Source organism: Falco cherrug, chromosome 3, assembly GCF_023634085.1.
Source record: "Falco cherrug isolate bFalChe1 chromosome 3, bFalChe1.pri, whole genome shotgun sequence".
Lineage (NCBI taxonomy): Eukaryota > Metazoa > Chordata > Aves > Falconiformes > Falconidae > Falco > Falco cherrug.
Genome location: NC_073699.1, coordinates 5769681 through 5797013, shown reverse-complemented (window position 1 = coordinate 5797013; position 27333 = coordinate 5769681). Strand labels below are relative to the sequence as shown.

At 38.6% G+C, this 27333-nt stretch overlaps 1 protein-coding gene across 3 annotated transcripts in view; it reads left to right on the top strand.

Moving 5' to 3' along the window:
* The window catches only part of AGO2 (argonaute RISC catalytic component 2), a 64933-nt gene extending 37709 nt beyond the window's left edge, over positions 1 to 27224 (top strand). For all 3 annotated transcript variants that reach the window (XM_055704378.1, XM_055704377.1, XM_055704379.1), the window contains 9 exons: positions 982 to 1115; positions 4033 to 4217; positions 6165 to 6324; positions 8243 to 8333; positions 9529 to 9723; positions 10884 to 11018; positions 12413 to 12514; positions 13350 to 13549; positions 13888 to 27224. In XM_055704378.1, coding sequence (XP_055560353.1) covers positions 982 to 1115; positions 4033 to 4217; positions 6165 to 6324; positions 8243 to 8333; positions 9529 to 9723; positions 10884 to 11018; positions 12413 to 12514; positions 13350 to 13549; positions 13888 to 13996 — 1311 coding nt within the window. In that variant the 3' untranslated portion in view covers positions 13997 to 27224. The remainder of the gene's footprint in view (positions 1 to 981; positions 1116 to 4032; positions 4218 to 6164; positions 6325 to 8242; positions 8334 to 9528; positions 9724 to 10883; positions 11019 to 12412; positions 12515 to 13349; positions 13550 to 13887) is intronic.
* The last annotated feature ends 109 nt before the right edge of the window (positions 27225 to 27333 follow it).

Below are 27333 nucleotides of genomic sequence, written 5' to 3'. Positions count from 1 at the left end.
CATCTTCTGTCTAAAGCTCTTCACACACAATTGGGCAGATTAGCTCAAACCTTTCTTGATGGAAAGGTTAAGATAACCCAGTTGTCTTTGCCTGATCCTGATTAGGGACGGTGCTCCCATGAGCTGTTCTGGCACCGGGGGAGCAGGGGGAGCAAGAGTTTAATGGCAGATCAATGATGGGAAGTCCAAGCAGGGGGGTACTGCATTCAGCAGACATAACTCTTTGCAAAATGACTTATCAGAGCTGTGTGTCCGTCCTGAAAAATTCCCATTAATTTTAGCTTTTGCTGCTAAATGGGAAGGTGGACACCATGGTAACTTGTCTAAAACACCTATGGGATACTAATACTTACTAAGGTAATGAATATCACCAGGATTACTTTAGTCATCTTATTATATCCCTTGTCCTCTAGATAATCCATCACAGTAGAGTCTGCTTAATGGGAGAAAAAGTGTTGCACAGGTCATAGTTGAATGCCTGATCATCTTTTGTCAGCTTGTTCACTTCTTTCTAGAGTTGTGTGAGTGACATTGAACCACTACTTGCCTTTACTTAGTGATGTCTAAAATATTGATAATACTTAAATTGCTCTTGCAAAGTTCACTAAGTGGTTGTAAAGTCACTGTAGAAATGTATGTTCTCGTTAACTTTACATACCAAGTGTGAACCTGACTTACTACCCATATGTAATTTCTATCTGCTGCTGATTTATATAACCAAAGGAAACCATCAACAATGAAAATTAACAATATGAGCTTTATTTTTATGAGCCTTATTTTCACCTGGCAAGCAAACTGTCTTGCTACAGTGATAGAATGCTCTTTATAAGGTAAGTTAGATGATGTAACAGTGGAGAAAAAGGCCTAAAAATATAAATATCCTGCTAGTTGGAGAGAAGTAGAAGCATAACTGACTTTTGTTAGTATGAATCAATTTTTGCTTTAGCATTTTTTTTTTTTTTTCCCCCCTTACGCTTCCAGAACAAAGCAATCGCTACACCAGTTCAAGGAGTCTGGGACATGAGGAATAAACAATTTCATACTGGAATTGAAATAAAGGTTTGGGCGATTGCATGTTTTGCTCCCCAGCGCCAATGCACTGAAGTTCATCTTAAGTAAGTGTGTTTCATCAGATGGTGATTTTATTATTTATGAATATTAGTATGACAACAAAAATATATATTCTAAATAAGTGAAATTATATTTTAAGTTGTTTAACATATGATAGTACAACTTTGACAGTGCTTTTGGAGTTCTGAGTCTTTGTGTTTTGAATGATGCCGATACGATTTCAGTGCCAGCATCATGAAATCCTCTAAGTCAGACTTACCAAAAGCAATTTGTGTTATATGGCAGGTTTCTGACCAGTGAGGTCTTAGGACAAAGTTTAAGATGACTGAAATGATGTCATAATGAGTATTTATCATTAAGTATTTGTCAGGAGTGAAAGCTAACATGTATGTTGTCTTAAGTTCTTTTCCTGGTTATATGGAATAGATTTATTCATGCAGAACCTATTTAAAAGGAAAATTTTGAAAAGGAATCCAACTTCTGTCTACTAACAAGGTTACTCTTACGTGCAAGTTGCTGTATTTACAAGATGAGTAGGACTAGTTTTGTTGAAAGATTGATTCAAATATTCCAAGTCAAATCTGGTTTCTCTGTCTTTGGATGGAACATGATTGTTGAAAGATTATTGTTAGAAGTGACATCTGCTATTCTTAGATCAGGGAAAGTGCGTGACTCCGTAGATGGATTGTCTGATTCCTTTTTTTGCAAGCAGTTGCTTTCTCTTCATGCATGGGCAAGTGCTGCAGCTCTTAGAGGTGACTAGCAGGTGACTCAACGGCTCTTTGTAAGGTGAACGCAAGACAGTGATTGTTCATAACAATACTATTGCCATAACAGTGTTCCTTTAGATGATTTGCCAAATATCTTGGGAATTTTCCCCTAACAAGTGGTGAGTAAACAGTGGGAATCTTACCTTTTACTTTTCTTCCTATTGTGTAAGGCTAGGGACTTGTTCTCTCCAGGTACGTAACAGGAACTAAACTGCCAGAGAATTCTCCCTTCCACGCTGTTGCTTCTAGTGGAGATGCTGCATAGAAGTTAGTTTTGAGAGAGAGACAGAAGTCTTCAACATAATAAGCCAAAATAAAATTATTTGTTGGTTTAGATGGAGTTTGTCCTCACTGTGAAAGGACATTCCTTCATACTAGGAATATGACTGCATCCAGCTGCATCTTGTTGCCTCTTGTTACATCTTGTTGAGCAAGTTGGAACTCTGCTGCTGTAGATCTGTCAGAGTAAACACCTTCAAAATCCCTGAAAGTCTTCAAAACCATCCTGGTTTACCTCTCAGGAACAGGGAGAGAACCTTTCCTCTTGGACACCATACTTGCAGATGGACTTCTAAAGGCTCAAAAACTGTGCTGTTTTAGACTTGCATATTCTGCCGCTGACTCTTTCTGCTTAGTGGTGAGTGCCTGTTTTGCCAGGGAAGACGCTTAATGTACCTATTTCTGCAAGAAGCCACATGCTGCGGGGCTGAAGCTCATAGACTGTTATGATTCATTAAAGTTAACAATGGGTTTGGAAGAAACTAAATCTTCACACCCTCTCAAGTGGGTAAGACTGTATCATCTCTCACCCTGTGGTTAAGACGAGCAACTTTTTAGACACCTATGGGGGCATCCACTCCAAAATAATAAAAGGGGCTCTTTATCAGCATTTATGTCACTTAGGCGTTGCTGCCAGGGGTCATGTTTACTGTGGCGGTCATTAAGCCAAGAGCCAAAGGACATTTCTAGGTATGTCTGCACTAGTGTTTTAGTTTGGATGAGGAGTGTGTATTTGATGTCATTCTCCTTATAGTCACCAATTGCCTTACCATGTTCTGCATCAAGGAGCAGTCTGAGTGTACAGTATGGATTTTTTTTTTTTTTTTTTTTTTTTTTTTTTTTGACAAAATTGGGCTCGAGGATGTGCTTCGGCCACTAAAGGATGCTCAGCCCACGGCAGCAGACAAGCCACTCTGATGAGAAATCCCAGAAACATAGAGCATGGATGCTAGTCCTTTGGCGCCAAGTACTCTGTTTGGTCTGCGTTGTGACACCTCACTACTTGCTCATCTTGTCTTTGTTTTGTGGGGATGGGACTTACAGACTACTCGGGCACCACTGACTGCAGGCATCTGACCTGGAGAAGCCATGACATTGAAGATGCTTTCCAGGCTGGTTATACTCTAGAGAGCCCTAGGCATCTACACTGGAGTACTTCTGATTGTCTTGCTTGTAGCAGGCACGCTGTCCTTTTGGTGTTCCTGCAAAAGGAAAGATGGCCAAGCGCTACCGTGTCAACTAGAGCCCAGAGAAGGAGGCAGGCTGCAACACAGCTGCAAGCACGGGGCCGGGGGCAGTCTTCACTGGTAAAAGCCTCTTGACAAAATCAGGTTTCTGACTGGTTCCATCAAAGGGTGACTTATTGACATCATCCTTATGAAGGTTTGTGTTCACCTCCAGAATAGACCTTTTCTCTGAGATCTAGCAAGGTTTTCTTGTGCATTATTGTTGACATTTGATCAGTTCATGGAGACACAATTCTTGGTAACTTCTGGTGGATGTTTTTCTTACCAAGAAAAAGAAGGAACTCCAGCCATTTCTGTAGTGGTAAGTACCAGACGGAAGTTTGTACTATAGAAGAGCAGGCTATCCAAAATATCATCATTGTGGTTTGTTTTTTTTTTCAAAAAGTAGCTTATACTGTATGTGCAGTAGAAAGATCAAATAAGGTGGAATTTGCTTTGGAAATTAAGCTTTTATTAATGGTGTTACTTATGCTGTGTATTTCCTCCCCTGTCTTTCCTTCAGTGACTACATAGGCATAGTCAATTAAAGATGTGCGTGGGGTAAATTCCCAGGTTTTTGGACAGCGCAACTCTACAGGCTTAACAGAATTGTTCCATTAAAAATAAGAACAAGCAAGATGGGGTTTGCTACCTAAGAAACTAATCTATTTATTTATGTCCCTTAGGTCCTTTACAGAGCAACTGAGGAAGATTTCCAGAGATGCAGGAATGCCAATCCAGGGGCAGCCGTGCTTCTGTAAATACGCGCAGGGAGCCGACAGTGTGGAGCCCATGTTCAGACATCTCAAGAACACTTACACTGGGCTGCAGCTCGTTGTAGTAATTTTGCCAGGAAAAACACCAGTCTATGGTCAGTAAGTGCAAATCATGAGCGTGTGTTTCAGTCACAACTTCATGTATTTTTTTGTGAAGTAGCTGAATGAGAGAAGTTTCTTTCTGGTTTAACTATATAAATTCCATTTAGGGAATGGGCTGTAAATTAATTTTATTCTTGTTCTTGTGCTGCATGATGTTTTATATTAAGACCTTAATTCTTTTAATTATTTTTGTCTGTGCTTTTCATTTGCTTTGCCACATTCTTGCTGTTAGTTGCATTTGAGATGCAGTTTGTGAGTGAGAAAGCTAAACCAGGGCCTTTGTGGCTTTGATGAAATTGTTACGCAGTGGATTAAAATATAATTACTATAACTTGTGTGTGAAGCATACCAAGTGATTTGAAGAAGTAATGCCCTCAAGAACTGTGCAGCTTTTAGAACATCGTTGCTTACGTCATCACCTTTGGCAAAGAAAGTTTAGTGAAGGAGATTTCCACCAATTGATTTTTTTGCCTATTCTTTCAGTTTGAGTCTGGGGTTGTGAGGAGACAGATGCATGGAAGGTGAAAACTCAGCAAGTTAAACTGTTTTTTTGAAAGAGATTGACATTTAGGGCATTTTACATAGCACATAAACATAGCTTTTAAATGTTTCAGATAAACCATGCATTTTAGTTTTAATTAGCCCTTCCTATAGGCAAGACTGCTCGTTTTCTTATCCTGCCTTTCCCCTTTATTCACTTCCCTTGCCTAGTTGCAGTACCATCCGCTATTTTTCTCCCATAGCTTCATGGACTGGCTCTTCTCTAATGGCTCAGATCTACCAAACAGCTGCAGATTTGTTTTATCCCATCCCATTCCCCACCCTTACCAATTTAATAAAGCAGAAAGTAATTTCCTACCTTTCTTTTCTCAAGATTATCTCATGTAAGATAAAAAGAGATTTAAAAAGGAACCTTAATAAAATCCCCTTGAATTCAGCCTTGCAAAGAAAGTGGCTCATCTCTTAAGTTGTTCAATAGAAATTCAGTGCAAAATGACATTTTCACTTCTGCTGCTTGGCATTAAAAGAGACTCTTTACTTAACCACTGAGAGGATGTGGAACCACTCTCATCTGCTTTCCTTGTCATGATCTTTAATTATAGTTCTTTCTGCCCCCTCTAATCATCTCTTAATTTTCTCCCTGTGCTCTTCCATAGTCTTGCACTTCCTTTACCACATCTTGTCTTGTCTTCTCACCCTTCTCCTCAAAAAGCCTCTTTCCCTTTCTTGTTGCCAAAGGAGAAGGGGGTGTGTGTGTGTGTGTGCGCTGTTCTCTGAGCCTGCCTTGGAGCCTAAATTTCTTCTTTTCCTGAGTGTAAGAGTATAGCTCTCCTAAAGCCTTTAAGTCTCGATTTTGTTGGTACCAATAAGATTTGTTCTAACCTTTTGAATAGTACAGTTCTTGCTGAGTTTCTTCTGGAGTTTTTATGGGCTGTCCTTTGCTAAACTAGCCACTTATGCAAGTGGTGAACTTGCACTGATGAACTGATAAAAGTGGTTGGCTGAATATTACTCAGCACATTACTATTAAGTTTGCAGTACTAGTTCAGTGTTCAATAATGAAAGAAGTGCTCATCATCCTAATGCTTTTCATGTTACCTACTTTATTAGCCAAAGGTTCTTCCATGCTGATTATGTCATTATAAATTACACTGTCATTATAAAATTAGTGTAATTTCACAAAAAAAAAAAAGTATTCTTGGTTAAAAGAAGCAACAGTGCCTTTAGTTATATTTAGGACCCAGTCACTGCGCTGTTGGCAGATGAAGCAGTATGGAAGTGGGAGGAGGTTTACTGAAGGCTGGGGTTGAGTCTGGGGATTAGGTTTTTTCTTGTTTCTTAAAACTCTAGATGTAATTAATTGTCACTGAATTAATGTCTCCTATGTTGTTTGATTTGCAATATGCAAATATTTTGGGGTTTTTTTCTCTGTTTTGCAGCGGAGGTGAAGCGTGTTGGTGACACTGTGCTGGGAATGGCTACGCAGTGTGTTCAGATGAAAAACGTGCAAAGAACAACACCGCAAACTCTGTCTAACCTTTGCTTAAAAATAAATGTCAAATTAGGAGGTGTAAATAATATTTTACTGCCACAGGGAAGGTAAGCTGTCTTTCAGAGATGAAGAGGGTATTGTATTGTAAAGAGAACGTGCGTCATATTAAGATAACTGTGTGCTTTTATCTGTAGTCGTAGCACCATAGTTTTAAGTGACTCTTCTGACGAACCTGTTGTTCGGCTTCTAATAAGTTGTCCTGCAAAAGTTAGGTTACAAAGACTGGAGAAGAGCCCTTGTTCCATTTTGAAATCTGACCATTGAAGATAGCAACTTTCATTTGAATGAAAAATTTATAGTATTTTATTTGCCTTGAGTTTTCAGAAACAAATTTAGACAGTCTTGAATAGTAGTGCCTTTTCCTTGTGGTCAAGATCCTTCATTTTGTTGTATGTCTTAATTTACATAGACATTTAAAAATCCAAAAGCTGGGAGCAGAAAAGTACTGATTGGTTTCCAGGTCCAGTTTATCTTGCAATTTCTTATTTGGATTACATTGATAAGTTTTAGTCATACTGTGACTATGTTCTGTGAAGTTGCTTTGATGCTATTTAATTCTGTATCTGACATGTCACTGAAGTTCTGCATATAGTTGAGTGGGAGTGAAAGAAATGTCTTGCTTATTTGTTAAAAAGGAGGGACCATGCTGTTAAAGACTACATTTGGTTTGTGTGTCATCTCAAAACAAATGTTCTTCAATTGAAACTTCTAATCAGTTTTATTGAAAAAATAAGCAATAAGAAATTCTAATGGAAGAATGAACAAGATACAGCTTGTTCTGACTTACCAGTGCAGAATAGAGAAGGCTAGCATAAATATATATATCAAGTTTCTTTAGTCAAAATGAACAGCTAGGTTTCTATGTTAGTAAAAAGATGGCATTTTTACAATCATTGTATTTCAAGTTATAGAGGGAGCTCAGGGAACAACTTTCTACATCGTTCTTGGGAGCCTGTTTCAAAGAAGTCAACATTCTGTTTTGCACAGATAAGCACGTTTTCACTTTGGCATATTTAGGCTAGTCGGAAGGCAGCTGCTGAAAAGTAATCCAACAACAAGTACTTAGGGAGGGGAAAAAAAAGAACACATTATCAGAAAGCATATATATTTTGTGTATCTTGTTAAATTTTGTTTATTGAACTAAATATACTCAGCCTGGGTAATGTGCTTGTTGGAGATCCTATTAAAGCAATTAAAAATCACCATATTGCAGAGCATGCGTTTCAAAGGCACAGCGGGTTGGTTTGTTTTAGTTTTTCAAAAAGGAGTTAAGAGATACTGCTGTGGAAACAAAACAGAAACACACACACGCGCACCCCATATAAATAGTTCCATGCTTTATGTATTCCTAAACATAAGTACTCTGTTAAATGTTAAATGGCACGTGTTGACAAATAATGTGGCCAGAAAGTTGAATTCTGCTCATTATACCATTAAACTATGCATTCATGAACATGGAGTTCAGTAGAGGGAGGAGGAAAATGGCACAACTACACACAACACCTAGACATTCTGGAAAAGTGCAGGTTTTAGCAGTTAAAATAGAAATCTTTTGATATCTTCTGTTGGTTGAAGGGGTGGGAATGAAACAAAACCATAGCATCTGTATATGTGCACCGTTACTTAATTTTATCATCAATGTTATTTGATGCTAAGGAATCAACTTCTACTCCTTTCTGTGGTCTAATTAATAAAGGCTGCAATTCTCCAAGTTACAAAGGAAATTTTTTCCTCATTTTTAATGTTAAACAACAACTAGCCATGCTTTAAAAATATATTAAGGATTCTCACACTAAATACTTATCTGGACTTCTAATTACTGTCACAATACAAGTGACCAACTCTGATCAAGTGCAAATAGTTGACTAATTCCCTTGAAGAGTATAGAGTGCTATTTGCTTGAGTTAGTGTGCTTTATTAAGCATAAGTTTTGCTGCTTTTACAAATTTGATTTCTCTTTATCAGACCGCCAGTATTTCAACAGCCTGTCATATTCCTTGGAGCAGATGTAACCCATCCACCAGCTGGAGATGGAAAAAAGCCTTCTATTGCCGCAGTGAGTAAATTGTGGAATGATCTTTAACCCCTGCTCTCTCCTGCTGCTCAGCTGTAATGCATTTTATTACTTTCACTTCTTTTGCGGTTCATTTTTTCAGATTGCCTAATCATAGTAGTATAAAAGATTTTTTTGCAAGTATCTCATGAAACTTTGGAGAGCTTGCTCTGATACTAATTACTTAAAAGTGTGTATTGGCTTGTAAAATACCTGAACTGCTAATACACAGAGGAGCTTTTCCATTAGCTGATATTTAACAGCAACCTGTAATAAGGTGGTGCATGTTTAAATCTGCTTTTTCAGCAGTTAAAATGTTAAGAATTTATCCATTACTGATGGGGAACTAAGCTGGCTCAGTTGTGGTTTTGGGGAATTCAGGCTTCCTGATAACACAAAATGTGCAGTAATCGCTTGAAAATGTGCTCCTTAAATACAGGAAACGGCCTTTGATTATGTCAAGCGCCTGTAATGTTTGCTCTGGCTTATTTAATAATGAAGATCTTCGGTGACAGTATGTGCAGCATCTTAGCCTGTGGTGTTAAATGAACAAGTAACTGTTTTAAGAAGTTACACGTATATGGCCAGGGAAAAGCATGTGGAGATGTGCTTAGCTGTGATTGCTGACATAGGGAATTTGGAATCTTTTTTGATTGTTTGTTTTTTTGAGTCCCGCACTACTTTAACAAATTTTTATTTTTTTTTCAATATATGAATAGTAATTTTTTACAATATATGAATATTTCATAAATACAAAAATCCCTTCCCTTGGCGAGCGGTGTCTGTTTGGTGTGGATATTTCTGTGGTGCCTCACCATCTGAGTTTTAGAGATTCATCCACATTGTCCCAGAAGGGGACTCTGTCTTCAGGAGTTCAAATTGCTGCAGTCCAAACTAAATCGATGGTTTCACGTCCATGCTCTGGAAGCATATTTGGGGGTTTTTAACTGTATGTAGGTGCAAATAGGAAATTAGTCTTCTAGATTTAAAATAAGCTTCCCGTTTCAACAGGATATGTTACCACACGCAGACTAAACTGAAAGCTCTTTCTAAGCATATTATGATTTTGACTACATCTTTGCTAGGTCAACCGCTTAGTTTACAAGGTACTGTTAAAAAGGTAGTGCAGTTATCTTCATGAAATATCTTTAATAAAGTGTTTCTCAGTTTGGTTTGATACTGAGCATTTTTTCAACAGGTTGTAGGAAGCATGGATGCTCATCCTAATCGATACTGTGCCACTGTTCGGGTCCAGCAGCACCGCCAAGAAATCATCCAAGATTTGGCCGCCATGGTCAGGGAGTTGCTTATTCAGTTCTACAAATCAACTAGATTTAAACCAACTCGTATTATCTTCTACAGAGATGGTGTTTCTGAGGGGCAATTTCAACAGGTTATATTTTTCTTTTTGTGAAATATTTTGATAAAGTGGTTTTCTGGTAGTAATGTAGTGTTATGTAGTTGGAGTTACAAAAAGAAGTACAGCCTTAATAAATTTGTTGGATTCTAACCAAGCAGAGCAGGGAAAGTGTTTTCAGCTTTATTTTAATACTTTTCCACTTTAAAATACTTCCCTTTGCAAAATTATAAATGATAAAGTATAGGTTTAGCACTCGAGCTATGTTAAACATCTGTGACCTGTTAAAGGTGTATTAGTCAAACTGTAACCCCTAACTGTAAACTGAACTTGGACAGTAAAGAAAAACTAAGCGTAAGCTAATTTTTCTTACTTTTTAACCAGGATTAATAAATGCAGTATTTTCACGCTGTCACTTCTAATTCATTCCGATAAAATTCAGCAAATACTTTGTGTATTTATTTTGTTTACTTACAAGTATCATATTTCATGAAATAGTTTCCTATATATTTTAAAGATATTTACATATGCTTTCCTTTCCAGTATCTTATACGTAAATTAAAAGATAACAGAATTTAGTCAGCTTCTCAAAATCCAAGGGGCAGGGAATAATGTCACTTAGTAAACTTGAATTAATAATATTATCTTTGTACGAATTTCTTTTTTGCATTTATCACTGTTTTTCACTAAACTTTGAATTCATAATTAACCCAAATCCCAAATCCATTGCTTTTTGTTTTATTGCACTTCCCTTTCTCTTCTTTTTATGGATGCCTGTAGTCCTGCGTGAAACTTCACAGAGCTGGGAAGGAGCATGCAGTTGAGCAATTCTGGATTTTATCCCTTGTACTAGCCTGAAAAATAATTAGGCTGGTTTATATTCAACCTTATTAAATGTTCATTTGTATTTGGCAGTTAAAAAGATTTTGACATACAGCTTATTAGTCCAAGCCTCATGCTTGGAGCTGAACAAATATGGAACCAGCTCTCGCCTGGCTCAGAAAACTGGTGATCTAATTTGTTCTCATTAAGTGAAGAAATTAAGGTTTGATCCTGCATGCTTTGACATCTCATTACTCTGAGTGACAATGCAAGAAGTAACATGATAAATAAGAGTAATTCGTAGATAAATAAGAGTTATTAGTAAGATAGCTATCTTTCATATTTATCATGTATCTTTTATGTTTATGATTCAGGTTCTCCATCATGAATTGTTGGCTATCAGAGAAGCATGCATTAAACTAGAAAAGGATTACCAGCCTGGAATTACATTTATAGTTGTGCAGAAAAGGCATCACACCAGACTCTTCTGTACTGATAAAAATGAACGGGTATGTGACCGGCCAGTATCTAGCAGGCAGCCAGGTTACCTATTACTGCTTATTTAAGCAGCAAGAGACTTGTTTGTAGAACTACATAACATAGCGGGTGAGATCTTTCTACCTGGAAAGGTAAACCTTCATTTTCTGTCCCATATAATAAATGGGTAAGAAGCTTTTACGAAACATCGGCAGGATGTGCCGTTCAACAAGTGTGCCCATCCGTTTTTAAGTTCATCAATGCTTTCAGCTTTCTTTTCATTTTTTTTTCTTTACTGTCTCAAGATCCTCGAGGGTTGAGGCTCATCTGAGTAGTATAGGGCTTATAATGTCAGTGTCTGGAAGTTACCTCTGGCACTCTTTGTTGTAAATGGTGATCTGTTTAGCATTCCCAACACACTTTAAAGGCATGTTCCATCTGATTCTAGAACTAGTAAATTCACTGGTTCGGTTGCCATTGACTACAGAGTGACTCTTGGGTTACTAGCTGAGGTGTAGACACTGAAATTGTTGGGTAAGGTGAACCCTAAACTTTGAGAATACTTTCTTTTCCATTAATGCTACTTCTAAGGGATCTTGGGTGTCTAATGTCTTAGGCACGTGGAGTTCAGTTTGGGCATATCAAGTGTCACAACATTTGTAGCGTGTGTTTGTAGTACTGAACATCTCAGATTTTTAGAAGTGTTTCATAGTCACTATTGTATCTATGTGAAGTACATGTAGAAATACTTGATTCCACCTTTCTGCATGAGAGGAGACTCCCCAAGTCTGCTAGGATGGAGTCATTGCTGTAAATTAAGCGTTCACAATGGCAAACCTCTGCTCACAGATGGGGTTTCACGTTCTTTTTCCTTCTGTCAGGCTTCTCTGCATGAGCACTTGAAGCCCGCAAGGCTTCAGGACAGTAATTGATAAATTTTAATGCTGACACGCAGGTGGTTCTTTTATTGATGAGATGCTATGATTATAGCTGTCAAATTGTCTTAAAGAGTATTTTTAAGTTCTGCTTTGAGGGAAAGTGTTTTTGAGGGAAGAAGAGGCCTGTCTTACCTGAAAGAGGACAATCCATAGTTGTATAACCAAGAAGTGCAGAGGAATAACCTGTCCTGGAATGGGAAGATGAAAAGAATTTGACAAATTAGTTAAGAGGAAATTCTTTTATGTTAATTAGCAAGTCTTTGTAGGTAACTTCTAAGAAGATTTCGCAGCTCATCTTTTCTTTTTATTTCCCCCTTCTGTAGTAGAGACACTCCAGATTTTCAGTTGAACGAAAGTTCAGTTTTGCTCACTCTTTTTCGACTTTCTGCTTTTTACAGATTTTTTTCCCTTTTGTTTTTTCCTTACTATACAGCTGAGAAGAAAATACTTGGTGTGCCTTGCTATATTTGCATTTTCTTTTCACACAGGTTGGAAAAAGCGGAAACATTCCTGCTGGTACCACAGTGGACACAAAAATCACCCATCCATCAGAGTTTGACTTTTACCTCTGCAGTCACGCTGGTATTCAGGTACAGAATTTTGTGTGGGATGGTAACTCGCAAAGGTAACGCTGGCTGTTGATATTTCCTGTTGCGTTCTTTGCACAGGAGACAAATGGTACAACTTCCATCTCTGTATTTCAGCTTTTCATGCCATCGACAGTGCTCTTCTGTCATCGTTAAAATCTAAAAGAAATAATAAACAGTTAGGAAGCACACCCTGTGCATTTAATTTATTGTGCTTCCCTCCTGTCTGTGTACCACTTTGAATAGTAGCGAGGTGGTTGGACTATTTTATACAGCTGCCTCTTGCATCGAGTTCTCTAGAAATGTGCATCCAGTTCCTAGGAAGCAACGGATCACATTTAGATAGCCCCGTTGTGGTTTCGCAGTTCCTTTGATTTCTTCTTCCAAGTCAGGAATAGAAGCTATTAAACAACAGTACTGAAAGTCAAAATGTAATAGTCCTCGAAAAAAGCATACTCAACAGGGGCATGAGTTAGATTGCTGTTAGCTCTTAATGTTTTACCTAAAGTTACTTTATGTGATGGCTTTTTGTCAGATCTTAAGTTTCACAAGATGAAAGTGCATTTCAAGAAGATAATTTAATTTCAGTAACAGGGATGAAATTCTAGAAAATGTAAGCTAACCAAAAGTGAAAACAGATTACTTATATGGGGAGCGAGACAGGAGGGCGTTTGCCTTTTTTAAAGGAATAATTTGCTGAAGTATGTAGAATTGTTCACACGTGGGTTTTGAGGCAGTGGCTGGTTATACTGCAATTCATTTGCAGGGGGGGGTGGGGGGGTGGGAAATTTCAAGACGTATTTTTGAAATGCTGATGTCCTGTGTGATCTGCCTTCAGGGAACAAGCAGACCTTCTCATTACCATGTCCTCTGGGATGACAATCGTTTCTCTTCAGATGAACTGCAGATTCTTACCTATCAGCTGTGTCATACATACGTACGTTGTACTCGTTCTGTTTCCATCCCTGCACCAGCATATTACGCGCACCTGGTTGCCTTCAGAGCCAGGTATCATCTGGTGGATAAAGAGCACGATAGGTGAGTTGCATAGTTTTGAATTATTACAGAATTTGAAAGGAAGTGGGGGGTGTTAATTCTGGGGACAGTGTTGTCTTCAGTTAGCAGTTTGAAGGTAAATTTGATCTTACCTCTGAATTATATTGTGGGAAAAAAGCAGAAGATGCTCCCGTAAGCTTCTGCACTATTTTTCTGTTTCAGAATTTCGGTGGTGTTTTAAGGGTAACAAACTTTTTGACTGTTCTGTTCAGAAGAAATGAATGATGTGAAAACGTGCGAGGAGAGGCAGATTTAAATAGGGTTTCTCTCCCCCCGACCCTCTTTTTTTGTTTTTGCCCCCCACCTCCCTTCTCTTTCAGTGCTGAAGGAAGCCACACTTCCGGTCAGAGTAATGGCAGAGATCATCAAGCACTTGCTAAAGCAGTTCAAGTTCATCAGGACACGTTGCGCACTATGTACTTTGCTTGACATGTTTTAATGTTTAGCAACTCAGTACAGTACAGAGTTGGATTCACGTGAGACCAGCTGCACTTAGACCAACAGTTGCCCAAGCTACAGTGACAGCCAGCAATGAGTGATGCATCTTAAATTTTTTTCTTTCCCATTTGCAAGAAAGCCTTCCGTCCAGAATTTCAGACTTGATTATGAACTACATTCTTGTACCAAACCCCACTATTGTTGGAAATGTGGTTTGCCAAAAACCTCTAAGCTGCTTGGTATAAAACAGACCCAGATTTTGTAATTAAGTCAAGAGCTGTGATCTCAGGGCTTATGGGGAAAAAAAACCCCAACAACCCAACCCACAAAACTCCTCATTCAGTTTGCTATTCATTGAAATGCTTTTAATAATTTGGAAAAGGTCTAATTCATACTGAGGTTTGATGGGCTAAAATGCTGTGAATTAGCTTTTACTACAAAGGAAAGCAAAGCATTTTTTGACTATTTATGAAGTCTTGATTATTCTAGATGCATTTACGAAATTTTATTTTCAAAAAAAGAGTAACAAAATTCTGGTTTTCAACTGTCTTATAAAGATTATTCTCTGTGTGTCTAAGGGCAAATGTATTTTCTGAAGCTTGTTCTTGAATGTTTTTTATTGTGCTGCATTTGAAAACGTTTTTCATAGACTAAAGAATTTTAAAAAAGAATCGACTTGTACCTAAGCTTTTAATAGGTCCAGTTAGATTGGCAAAGGAAGATGTGCCATTTAAAAAAAAAAAAACAAATTTGTAAAGAATTTTTTTTAAATCATACTGACAGCTAACTTTAGAATTTGTCATACAGGACTGTGACATTTACTTTCCAAAGTCTCTAAAGAATACGGGTCTGTGGTGATAAATACAGTACAATCCTTTTTCACTGTTTGAGTTAATGTAAATTTTATATATGTTTCACAGTATTAATGTGATAGACTAGATGCTATTATTTATTTTTATTTACTAAGGAGTGCTCGCTCATTATACGTCTGTTAACATATCAAAAATGCTTTGGATTTAGAAATTAAAACCTTATCGTGGGGACATTACTACTCAAATGCAAAAATATGCAATTGACTTTGAGAGTTCAGAGATACATACAGTGTATATTGTGTAGCTTGTGATTTGTAGAAAGGCTTTTTAAGCATGCACGCAACATGGCAGGTTCTTCCTGTGCAGTTCACAGACGCACACAAGACCAACATTCTACATTCCTTCAAGCACAAAACAATTGTATTTTATTTATATGTTGAATATTGGTAAAGCGGGAGCTCTAATAGAGGAGAGTGGCTCACTGTTTGTAATTTAGACAAAAGTCAGAGAATCTATGCAGTAAAGATAAATCTTAGGAAACTGAAGTTTACTTATGAAGAGAGGTGAAACTTTCTTCATTATGCATAAGGTAAATAGTAAATGTGAGAGTTTTGCCGTTCTCTTAGGAGAAGCATTAATTAAAGCTGATAATTAATAGACAAACGCTTCTGTTAGTTTGCACACTGGATTCATAAAAAAACCCCATAATACATATGTAAACCATTGCACTAATTATGATGCCACAAGCAGGTTTAGAAGAAAATGGGAAAAGCCCAGGAAACTGGTTTATGCTGGCTTGATGTTGTTTATTTTTTCATCAGATAACTGAAATAACATGCTAAGAGGCAGGTTTTAAAAATTTCGTTCTCTTCCACTGATTCATTTGGCTTCGTCCTTTCTCTTTTTCTCTTAGCAGATGCGCGGTCACTGTTCTGCATAATTTACCTCTAGCCACTGAGACGGGCAAGTAGCTTTAACCAATACGGAGGTCTGTGCCATATAGCAGATAGACTATAACTGGTTGCTGTGGAATAAGCTAGAAAACGCCCAACTTTTGCTGCAGAAAGAGTTTTAGGTACATAACTCTGTGCAAGTTCAGATCTTCACCTTGTAGCAGCGTGTTGGTTGTCGGTGGTGTTTAGGCGAAGTAACAATGTAAAACCTATTAATAGATTAATTGTATTTGCATTATATTAATTTGGTGATGAGGCTGCTGGGTTAGATTTTATTCTTGATCACAGTTATGTAAATCCACTTTTTAAATTACGCTGGTATAACAGAAAGTAAATTCCAGGTTGCGTTGTCTGTCTTCCTGTGTTCCAGCCAGGTTGTGCATACCTCCCTTGCAGTACTGCTAAACTGCGAACCCTTTCCACAGTGGGTGTGTTGCACTTCTCAGTGCGTTTGCTTGAAAGGGTTCATATTGCAGTGAAAATTTTAATTTGGCAGAGTTTTATATAAGAATTATTTTTTTATATGAATTACTCTTAACAAATTCAAAGATCAACCATTTTAAGATGCCATTTTAGTTTATTTGCTGTTCGTTATGCAGAGACCTCTTGGATGTGAAATTCATCCTCCTCTTTCCTCTCTGTGCAGATCGGGAATAAATGACTTAGGTGGTCAGATGAGGCGAGGGGGGTAGAATCTGTCTTGACCTCAAATCTTATTTCAGAAGCAAACGGTGGGACTTTGCTGTGTCCTATTTAGATGTATTTTGGGGGTTGGAGTAGTTGTTGCAGCTCCTTTTTGTGAGAAAAGGAGTATTAGGTGGACCCTTAACCTGAGAGTAGCTGTTGTTTGTGTATCCTCTTGGAATAAACAGAAATTTTGTGTAGCTTTCCTTCCCTGAGCATGAAGAACTTGGGATGGTTATATTCATTTCAGGCTAGGGACGTTTTTACCTTTTACAGATCTTTTTAAGCCTTCTAATACAGCTAATTCTTGATGGCTTGATTTCTCCTTCTGTTCCCATCCCCTCCCACCCTCCCGTGAGTGGTGAATTGGTGAATAATTTGAAGTTTATTTCTAAAAAACCCTGTTGACCAATTATATACTTTGAAAAGTACAGTGTGCTGTAAGTCCAGCAGCTATCTTTCTGGGAATATTTTAATAAAAACTATTCAAAAATGTCTCCTGTCCAAAAAAAGCCACCACGAACGCCTAAACCTCTGCTTTTGGGTTTTTTCCTCCCTTACCTCCCACACGTCTGGTAAGAACAACATCTCAGGTAAACACAAAGCTCACGGTGACTGTATCTCGCACACATTCCTGCTGTTGAAGTCACAGTTGAGGCAGACAGTTATAACCACTAAGTCACTATGCAGCTCAGGTCAGCAGTAACCAAATGTCCATTACCCTCTGGCAGCTGGGGTTGGGTTTCTTTCCTTCTTCAGCCTGCGCAAAGGAGTTTCGTGACTCCCATTGTGAAAGAGTGCTGGGCTGGACCTCATCCCTTGCCTTCCTCTTCCTCTCCATTACGTTCCTGGCAATGACCTTTTGCTTGAATTCGGCCATCAGTGCAGGTGGTCCTGGTGCTCAGCAGTCTGAAAACTGAGTAACTGCACCCCAGTGACAAAAATCTCTCATTCCTGTTGCAGGCAGGAGCAGTGTGATGGACAGACTGACCGCTGCCAGTACTGCAGTATTTCTTTTGTTTTCAAGAAGTGTGCGTAAGACATGAACAGATATTAATGAATCGCTGGCTATAGATTAGTTTTTTCTGAGGTTTTTTTTTAATGGAAATGGTAACACTGTTGAAACAAAAATACTCAAAGTTCAGGGAGGCTCAGACTTGGCTGGGCAGGTCCCCACGCAGTCTCGGCTTGCTGGACCTGCTTTGGGCAAGGGGCCGGACCAGAGATCTCCAGAGAGCTGTTCCAAAACATGATTCTGGGGCAACCCCCCGAAAACCAGCAGCAGCAGCACTAAGTGTGCAATGCTTCTATTGGGAAGTGGAAAATAGTATCAAGAAACATAAAATACTTGTTGTCTTTTCTTAAAATAATGCAATAATTAGGTTTGCTTGGTTTTGGAAATTTATGCTGAATAGAACAGTGTGTCTGCTCCACCTCTTCTAGCACCTAGGAAACAGCTGATCCTGTTAGGAGGATCATTAGGAGGAAATGTCCTGTTGTGAAATGTTGGATGTAGGTGGATTTGTTTCTGCCTTTATATGAGTTTGGCATTCAAGATAGCCCTATGCAATCTCAACACTTTAGTTTGTATATATGCACTGATGTATGGAGTGAGATGGCTTGTTTCTGTTGGAACTCCTCAGTTTGGCTTGGTTTGGTTTAGAATATATCGGCAACCGTATCGAGTTTGCTGAATTACAGTGAATGATCTTACATGTTACAGAAGCTTTGGCACATTCATTTCTTCGTTTCTAGATTTGTCAGGGTTTGGGTGAGTTTGTTGTTTACTGTGGTTGTTAGGGAAAAGTGTTGTGTCTTAATCTGCTGGAGCCAGTGTGGAAGATTTACAGTAAACTTATGTTTAAAACAAGAAATCCATAATAAATACTTTTGATCTTCATCCAGGCCCCCAGGCAATGTTCCCTCGTTGTGAAAGTTTAGTCTTAATTCTGTCTCCGACAGAGGCTTGCAGGAGTTACTGATGATTTTTAAGATGTCTTGTTTGCATGTTAGTGGATCATTTTTATAACTAAGATGAGATAATATTTCCACAAGGATTTTAAATTTAAACTGTTGAAGGGTAGGTGTGGGGGTTTAGGGGTTTGCGTGCTCGGGTTACTTTCTGGAAAGATTGACATTTCTAATAGAGTTGTTTCGGAAGCTTTTATCTGCAAGTCATATGTGTACATGCACCATCGATGAGATACAAGATTGTGATCCGGGGGGCTTTGCGCATTGCTGCCAATGCTGTTCGCTTTACTGCAGCGGCAGACTCCTCAAATACAGTGGTCACGTGCATCCTGCCTGGAGAAACTCCAGCCTTTCTCAAGCCAGTGAATCTCCAAAATACAGCTAACACCGCCCCAGCCAAATGTAGTGGGTCGTTATAGGGTTGTTTTAGTGTGCGTGCAAAATGTTTGGTTTTGAGGAAGAATATTCATTATCTGAAGTGCAAACAGGTTGGTTCTGCAGGTCATGTTTACTCAAGACAAGTACTAGAAATGTGGAGCTGAGACCCTGGGAGGTGTAGATGGACATACTTGCCTCTTGACGTAATCCAGTAAGCATCTCTGGTGGCATAACCAACCCATAAAGGACATTTTTTTTTTTTTTTTTTTTTTTTGAAGAAACCTTACACATGAAAGAAAAGAATGTAAAAAAGTTCTCAGTATTTTTCACACTCAATACCAGTGTAATAAAAACACTTTTTTTCCTTTTTTTTTAATACTGTTTTCCTCCAGTAGCATCTCTCCTTGTGTATTTGTCCTGGTGGTGTGGCTTTTTCAATTTCTAATGCAGGGAAGTACGTTTGTTGTTTTTTTTTACTTTTATATTACATTTGGTAGTATGATTCTTGATGCATACATGCAGTCTTTTCTAAGGAAAACTTCAAGTAGAAGGTAATTGCACTGATTATTTTTTTTTAACTCCCTTTTTACTGTAAGACTTCTTTTTTGCATCTGCTGTTGCTATTTGAGAATACTGTAAATAGTGCTGTGTATAGCAAATACTGAAATGCTGTGGACACCATTCCTTGTTGTTCTTATATTTTCTTTGGAAATCTGCCATATTTTACAGTATTGAGATAGGAGCTTTGGGTTTAAGTGTTATACTTTTCTGTTTGCGTTATGGTATGAATCCAAGGGCAGAGTTGCTTTATTACAGTAGAAATATTTAGGGTTTGTCTGAATTTAAAAAAATATTTCTTCCTTCTCTCCTCTATGCTCATTTTTCCCACACCATAAAGATACAAAGACAGTTTTTAAGCTGCCAATGTGCTTGTTGTCTGTGCAATGTTCAAATGCCAGTCTTTGATACCACTTTTAGACGGCTGATAGCATTAACGTAATATCCAGACTATCAACTCTAGCTGTCACGCATTTTCCTTGCTTCTTCCAGTATCTGATTCTTGTGTCATATATGAAGAAGAACTGGTCGGTGTGGCACAACTCGTGGAATAGTAGGGATTTGGGATCCAAGTTACAATGTCTTGCTCTCTGTCTCTCCATGGGTGTGGGACTCTCAAGTGCAGTAGATGTTTTAGTGCTCTGAACTAAGGAATAGTGTTGCCTCTCGGATTGCCCACATGAGGAAACCATCGATCTCCTCTCCATCAGTAATTGCCTTTTGCTTCTGTAACTCTTAGGGACAGGAGACCCCCAAACTCCAGCCCCATCTAGCATTAGGATGTGAAACAGCCACGTTTTGCCTCCTCTTTTCGAGGGTTGATGACTGGAAAGATGCATTCCTCTGAGATGGTCTTAATCTGAAGGCTACGAGGGTTGGTTTTCTGTGTGCTTGGTGTGGCGCGTAGTCCATTTTTTCTCTCATTTCATGTGTTTCACTTCCTTTTTCTGTGTTGTTTCTTTGCCTACAGTGTTAATATGAATGTAATGGCTTGGCCAAATCTCTACAAAATGTGGTTTTGTAATGCTTTTTAGTTAGCAAGCAGATGCAGTTAAAGGCTACCTCCTGTATCCTCTGCAGATGACTTTAATTTTTAAAGTGAACCTACTACTAAGCAGCCAAAATGCTCCCAAACAAACTGTATTTTTACTGTGGTGTTTTCTTGCTGGAGAACTAGCAGTGCCATACTGTGATCTTGGGTAGCTGCTTGTCGCTCCTTCTGTCTTCCCGAGGCGTAGCCGTGGCTTGTGTTGATGCATGGTATTAAGAAGGTATCGGAAGCGGCAAGGCAGGTCGCACAGCGGGCACGTTGGCTGTTGCGCAGGGTTGCTTGAGAGCAGTGACTCTCTCTACCTGTCCCTTCACTTGCTGAGTTTCTATACTGTTGTTTCCAAATGAAAAAGGTTTTCGTACTTTAGGCATTGGTCGAAAAAGGTCATGCTTTCACCGAAAATGACATGAAGGTGCTTGAAATGTATTTTGAATCCGAGGCAAAAATTGTGTATTTGAATATTTTTTTAACGTATTTTTTTAGAGAAGTTGACTTGAGACTAACAGTAAAAATACTATATTCCCTGCTCAGATCACGATAAACTTTTAAATGGGGGGGGGGGGGGGAACCCAAAACAAAACACCAAAAACCAACCCCAAACTTGAGTATATTCATATTGTGAATATTTAGTGTCAGTTATGTGCAAAGCCTTGGCTGTAACTCAACCTTGAAATAAGCACACGGGGACTAAAGGTGCTTTAAATAACCTGAAGTGAAACTGTAGAAAACTGTGTTAACAGATCATACTTTGTTTACAATGAATCCAAACAAGCTTCCTCATTTTATAATTAACCACTCTGCTGACAGAAATACTACCCGTTTAAGCACAAGGCGCTGGTGTGCTTTCATAGCATTGTTATGGCGGGGGGGGTATTGAAAAGTAACTGGGCTTTATGCTACAGATGTTGGCATCTCCAAAGCAGGTTTGCTGGGATGATACGCTCCCTGCAATTTCATCATCTTAATCTTGGAGTGTAGACACTAATGGAGCCTGTTGATGGCAGGGAGGATGGCTGAAGTTCTGACTTTCTGGAAACCAATTCTTATGGAGCAATGGTGAGTGACTGAATAAATAAGCTCACTAATAAATGAATGGGGCAGAATCCTGAGAATTTTCTTCAGTTCTCAGTTATAATTTTAACAAAGCTCCCCACAGAAGTGTGAAGTACAGGGTTTTGCTCTTGGGGAAACGGCTGCTTTTCAGGAAATATTTCACTACATCTTACTACAGTTCCGTAGACACTATTGATGTTGCGGCCTGGAAGGGGTCTCACTGCGCAGGTGTGCTGAACGCACTTTTCCATGAGCGTATCCTTGTGAGGCGCCAAGAGGAATGTCGTGTGCTTTCTAGACTAAGTCTGCAAACCCAAATGAGCGTTGGGAGGGAGCAAGGAGAGAGCCCTGTGCCAGATGCTTGTCATGCCTGCCTAGAAGAGAAGTGCCATCTGTGCTACGCCAGCTACCCCGTCCCTTGTGGAGATAAGGGTGTGAGGGGAGATGTTTCCTTGCAAAACTACTAATTAAGCACGTGTTAAGGTGACAGTTAAATACCACTTTCTTGGGTTTTCTTCTGGCTTCCCTTTGACGGGCCCCGAGTGCAGAACCCCAGCCCACACATGTCCACTGGCCCCTTCCCCAGGAGGGGAGTATTGGTAGGCAGTTCCCTCAGGAGTTCTGCTTTCAGCCCTCCGCGTCAGAGGGGTTTGGACTTGGTTGGAGCAAGGACAGGGGTGTTCGCTGAATTTGGAGGTGCGAGAGGTTGGCGAGAGCTGGTCAAGGGAGTTCTGCAGGTGGCAGCGGTAAGGGAGTGGACCCACAGCACAAGATGAAGGCTGGCTCCTGCCATCTAAATATCCTCAAAAGAGTAACTGCTTTGAATTGGTCCATGCGTGGCCCCAACAGATGAATCTTAAAACTCCCTGTGGCTACTCTTCAACCAGCCAGCCAGCCTACCTGTGTTGATTTAAGGAGCCTAGTATTTGCATTACAAATCCATATTAAAGGGCCTATTAATTTCGACGTGGTTTTGACGAGTGCACAGATTTTAGGTTCACCACCCCCGCCTTTTGGACGTGCTGTTGTATCAGACTGCTTTAGTTTTGTTACTCCCCCACCCTTCCACCTTTAAGCACAACTGAAATACCTGCTGGAATAACTACTATGTAATCATCAGCAGGGGTTAAAGATATAAACTAACCTGGGAGCAACCCTAGGAATTCTCCCTGAAATAAAATTTTATGACTTTACCGGCCTTTTATAGTTTTTTCAGTGTGCTTGGCAAGTGTGAATTGTAAAAAGGTCAGCAAGCAAGCTTGGAAGTTGCTAATCCCTTGGCTGGTGCTCTCTGTATTTGCTTTGTTAGGTTAGATTTCCTGTGAAGGAAAAAAATAATATATTTAATGTGGATTCTATTCTGTGTTTTAACAGCTTTTCCTGTTTTTAAATCCACGAATAGAAGAAACTTCACTCGTGCCAGTATATGTAAGACTGTACGCTTTTGCCTGCCGTGTACTTAACTCAAAGCAGATCTGGTCTGTGCTGTACGGCACTCCCAAAATCTCAGTTACTTGATCTTGTGCTGTGGGTAGGATCAAACCTATCATGTATCAACAGAACGTACAAACAGGTTTGTTTCTAGATTTCACCAAAGTTAATTCTGCATCAGCTGTGACAAGCTCAGATCCTATTGTTTCTGTGCTGTAGAAGAATAAGGTAGATTGACCCTAATTTTGTTGTTCCTGGTGTGTTTTCTCATGGAGCTTAGCAAGACTGAGCCCTTAAGTTGCTCATTGCTCATCTCATTTACAAGTGACAACTTTGTAATTTTATTTTGAAGTAAATAACATGTCTCTTAATTGCCTGACCGACTTGAATCTTTAACTGATCTTCATTTGTCTGTCAAAGTTGAACCCCCAGAATGTTTCCCACCAAGAGATTGTTGTGTTTTTCCAATTCTTTATTACCTGGGCTATGGGCAGTAGAAATAATTTGAGTACATGGGCAGGGAAGTGTTAGATGTGATATACTTTTCTTTAACTAAGTTTACTTAAGGACTAACCAGTCGACCAAAAGCAAGGCATTTTTTCGGGGGGGGGGGGGGGGGGGAGAAAGAAAAGGAGAAAAAACCCAACAAAACCAGAAATGAACAAACCTAAACCAAGCAAACAAAAGGAATAAGTTTCAGAATTATATATCTTGGAAAATCAAATTAGGTGCAATGAGGACATATATCTGGCAAGTTATGTGCTATCCTGGAGAGTGTAACCACTTGTTTTCTATAATTTGATAAAATTTAGTAGAGATTTTTTTATACATATATATATGTGTGTGTGTGTATATCCATATGTGCCTATGTGTATACGCACACATACATTAGTGAAAGGAAAGCGGGACTGTTTATAAAAGATACAAAGACGGTATTTTGCTGGAAAGAATAAGCACAATTTCACTGGCTTCCACAGTACTTCATTAGTTTGTACAATCACAGAAACCGCAACGTTTAGGGCAGTTTGTAAGTAAAGATCCAGTCCCGGATTTCTGTGCAGCAAAGTGGTTAACTTGATCTCAGGAGGGTGAGATGGAAAACAGAATGTATTGATTAAATCCATATTGTTTTTCCTTTAATTTTGGTACACTGCAGATTTAACTGACAGCTGTTAAGATTTTAATCTTTTGTGTAATAGTTTTCCATTTTTTTCTTATTTTTTATAAAATAACTGAAAAAGAGCCAAAAATTAGAAATTTGATATTGTAAACGTTCCCTTGAATCAAAAAGTTTTTATGACCATTTAAAGTTTGCTATTTTTTTTGAAAGAAAAACAAAAAGATGACGTTAAGGGCCTCATTTCAAGTGGTACTAAAAGTATGTTGAGTAGTTTGTATGTGTGTTGCATCTGTATTAAAATGTCTTGTGCTTGCAGTATATAAATGATGTAGTGCTGTTTGGGTAAGAGTAGCACTTGTAACGCAAAAAGCAGACGCAGAAATACCCGTGACTGACATTTAAATGCATCAGCGGCATTGTAGAATTTACCACATAGATTGTAAGCGTTGCTTCATGTTACTCGAACCATGAGGTTTCACGTAGCTGTGTGTATTTAAATACATTGTATGTATCTTGCTAAAGTAGTTTTAACACTTGCATGATGCTGTGTGGCAATGCCACTTTAAATTAAGCCTTAACAAACTGACCAATTTGTCTGATTTTTCTCAGAGTATGCAAAAATACTGTTTAATGAGAGTAGGATGTTCCTATAAAGCTAAACCAGTAGGAAAGACAGTCTTCTCACCTGAGAAATAAAGGGAAAGCTGGTCGATCTGTATATACTGTGACTGACCTCTTTAGGCACTGGCTGTCACCGTTGCTCTGCAGAAACTGGGCTCTCGGGCATTCCTCTGGCAGCTTACCGAAAACAGGCTTTCTCAAATCTCAGCTTTATTTTGTTGTTGATGTTGTTGAACATGTTCTCCTCCCTCCCCCTGCTAGGAAATCTCTGCCTGAAGGAGGATTGTGATTTAACACTTAAATTTACATCCAAAAAAGCTGTTCTTGAGTTCTCTGCTTGCTTCAGATAGTGCCATCGTTTCCACTCTTATGACTGAATATAATCCTTAAAACATTTTAAATAGAGGCAAATAAAATGTTGGGGACCCAGCTTTCTTTTTTTTTTTTTTTTTTTCCCGATTTGGATCTACCTCATTTAAACAGTTGGGTGCTATTTATTCAAATTGTCGATGAGATTGGCAGAAGCGACCAAACTGCGTGTGATGACTGACCTCTTCAGAGGCAGCATTCTGCAAACCAAAACCTCGGGGTTTATTGTTCAGAGACGACAATATTGTATTTGAGTTTTAGTCTTTGTGCCTTTGTGTTTTTTCCCAGTGCATCACAATCAAAAGTCGTATTCTTAATTAAAAACAGCAAATGAATTTTAACCACAAAGTAGAAAAAAAAAAAGGCCATAAAACATAGTTTTAGAAAATTTTAAAATGTTTCTCAGTGTATCAAGTCATAAAATGTACAGTATCATAGCAGACCTAGGCAAAGATAAATACCCAGTAAAGAATTATTTGAAATGCAAAATCCCAACCCTAGATACATACATCTCGGTGTGTATCTATATATGCATATAATACACGCATACAGTACACAATTGTGTGTGTGTGTGTGCATGTATATATATAAAATGAAGGGATACACATGTAAGGGTAAGGGAATAAACTGTCATTGACTTTTCCACAATTTTGTATGTAACAGTTTACAACTATGTGTAAGTTTTTCTACTATGTGAACCTTTTTTACTTAAAAATAATTCCTTTTTTGGAAGATTTTAAGTTGTGATATGCTATCATTTTTTGAAGTTTAAAAAAAAATAATGACTTTTTACCAGTACCTAATACAAAGGGGGAGTCTTTTTTCTGTAAAATTATATTTAGTGTAAAGAAAAAAAAAAATCTATAAATGGAATTTTAAAAGTGCTGACATTCCATCGTGACAGGACTTCAAAGATGTTTCCTAAGGCTTTCTGCTGCAGAGAGACCCGAACAAAAGGAAAATGCCTCTGTTAAATGTTTTTATAAAACTGCTCCATCAGGTCTATACTTAAGCTATATTTTCTAAAGCCTAATCATCCTTTAATATGCTGCATATAAATTATCAGCATGGTTGCACTTTCTCAATAATAATGTATGCCCTGCAATTGGCTCATGATAAGGACTTTAGTTTTTTAACAAAATGAATAGTACTTTGGGCAGAAGGTAATATTTATACAGGTACCTCAAGAAAAAAAAAAAAGCCTGAATATGCTGCATTTTGTTCCTTTAACATTTTTCATGTAGCATTTGTTTGCTTTTATTTTTTTTTTTATTAGATTACTAGCTACCTGTTTTGCTTTGGGGGGACCCTGGTAGCATTTTAGACCATTGTTTTCTGTTGATCTCGTAGAATGTAGTATCCTCCCTTGGTTTCATGCAGTAGTTCAGGATGGGATTTGCCCTGCATTGTGTACGTGAGGGGGAGGGGGACCGTGAGGAAATACGCTTTATGTAGACGTCAGGAAAAGGATACTATATTTCTAAAACAGACAATACATGTTCCTAATTAAGTTTTGGTTTGGTGGGTTTTTTTGCTTGTACCGCTTTCTTGACTTTTTTTCTCAAATATGAGTGTGGAGAGGGGGAGCTTATTAACGGAGGAAAACCAAACTGACCAAATTTGCCCTGTCGGTCGATGTTTTGGGGGTGATGGAGAAGCGGTGGGACATGGGCTCGGCCACGCTGTGTGCCAAATTGCCCAAATGCTGGCTTTGGTAAGAGTTGTGTCCCATGTCGGAGCAGGATCCATCCTGCTCTGGCCGCTTGCTAGTGTGGGTGCGTTGTCTACTTCTTCATTTCCGAGTCAGTAAAAATCTAAAAATGTGCAGAGATGGGGAGTTTCTTTGTTGAGAACCGTTGAAGGAAGCTTCAAAGGCTGTGAAATTGAGCATTTATTGTCATGTTTTTAAGCTTAGGTGGGTCCTTTTCCAAGTTTGTTTTACAGCTTGCAAGGTAAAATAGTTTGCACTACTTTTGCAATAAACTCATGAAAAACCTAACAGTTTCTGTTTTGGTTTCTTACTGTATATATACAACTAATACTAAAGATTTAGCATAGTGTTTTTCACCTCAAAACATAAGTCTTCTAACAAGCTCAGAATGCTGTAATTCCTGACAAAATAATGATGTGAATGATATTTTATAAAGTTATTTTGTATGGTGTCAATTTTGTTTTGCCTCATAGTATGTCAAGAAAATAAAATTCCTCATCTTTACAAGCTTTTGTTTGATGTCTTTTTATTGAATTTGGCCATTTTCTGCAGTTACTTGTGCACTGTGAGACTGGTTGGGTTTTTTCCCTGTGAGCACACAAGGGGATGTATTTAT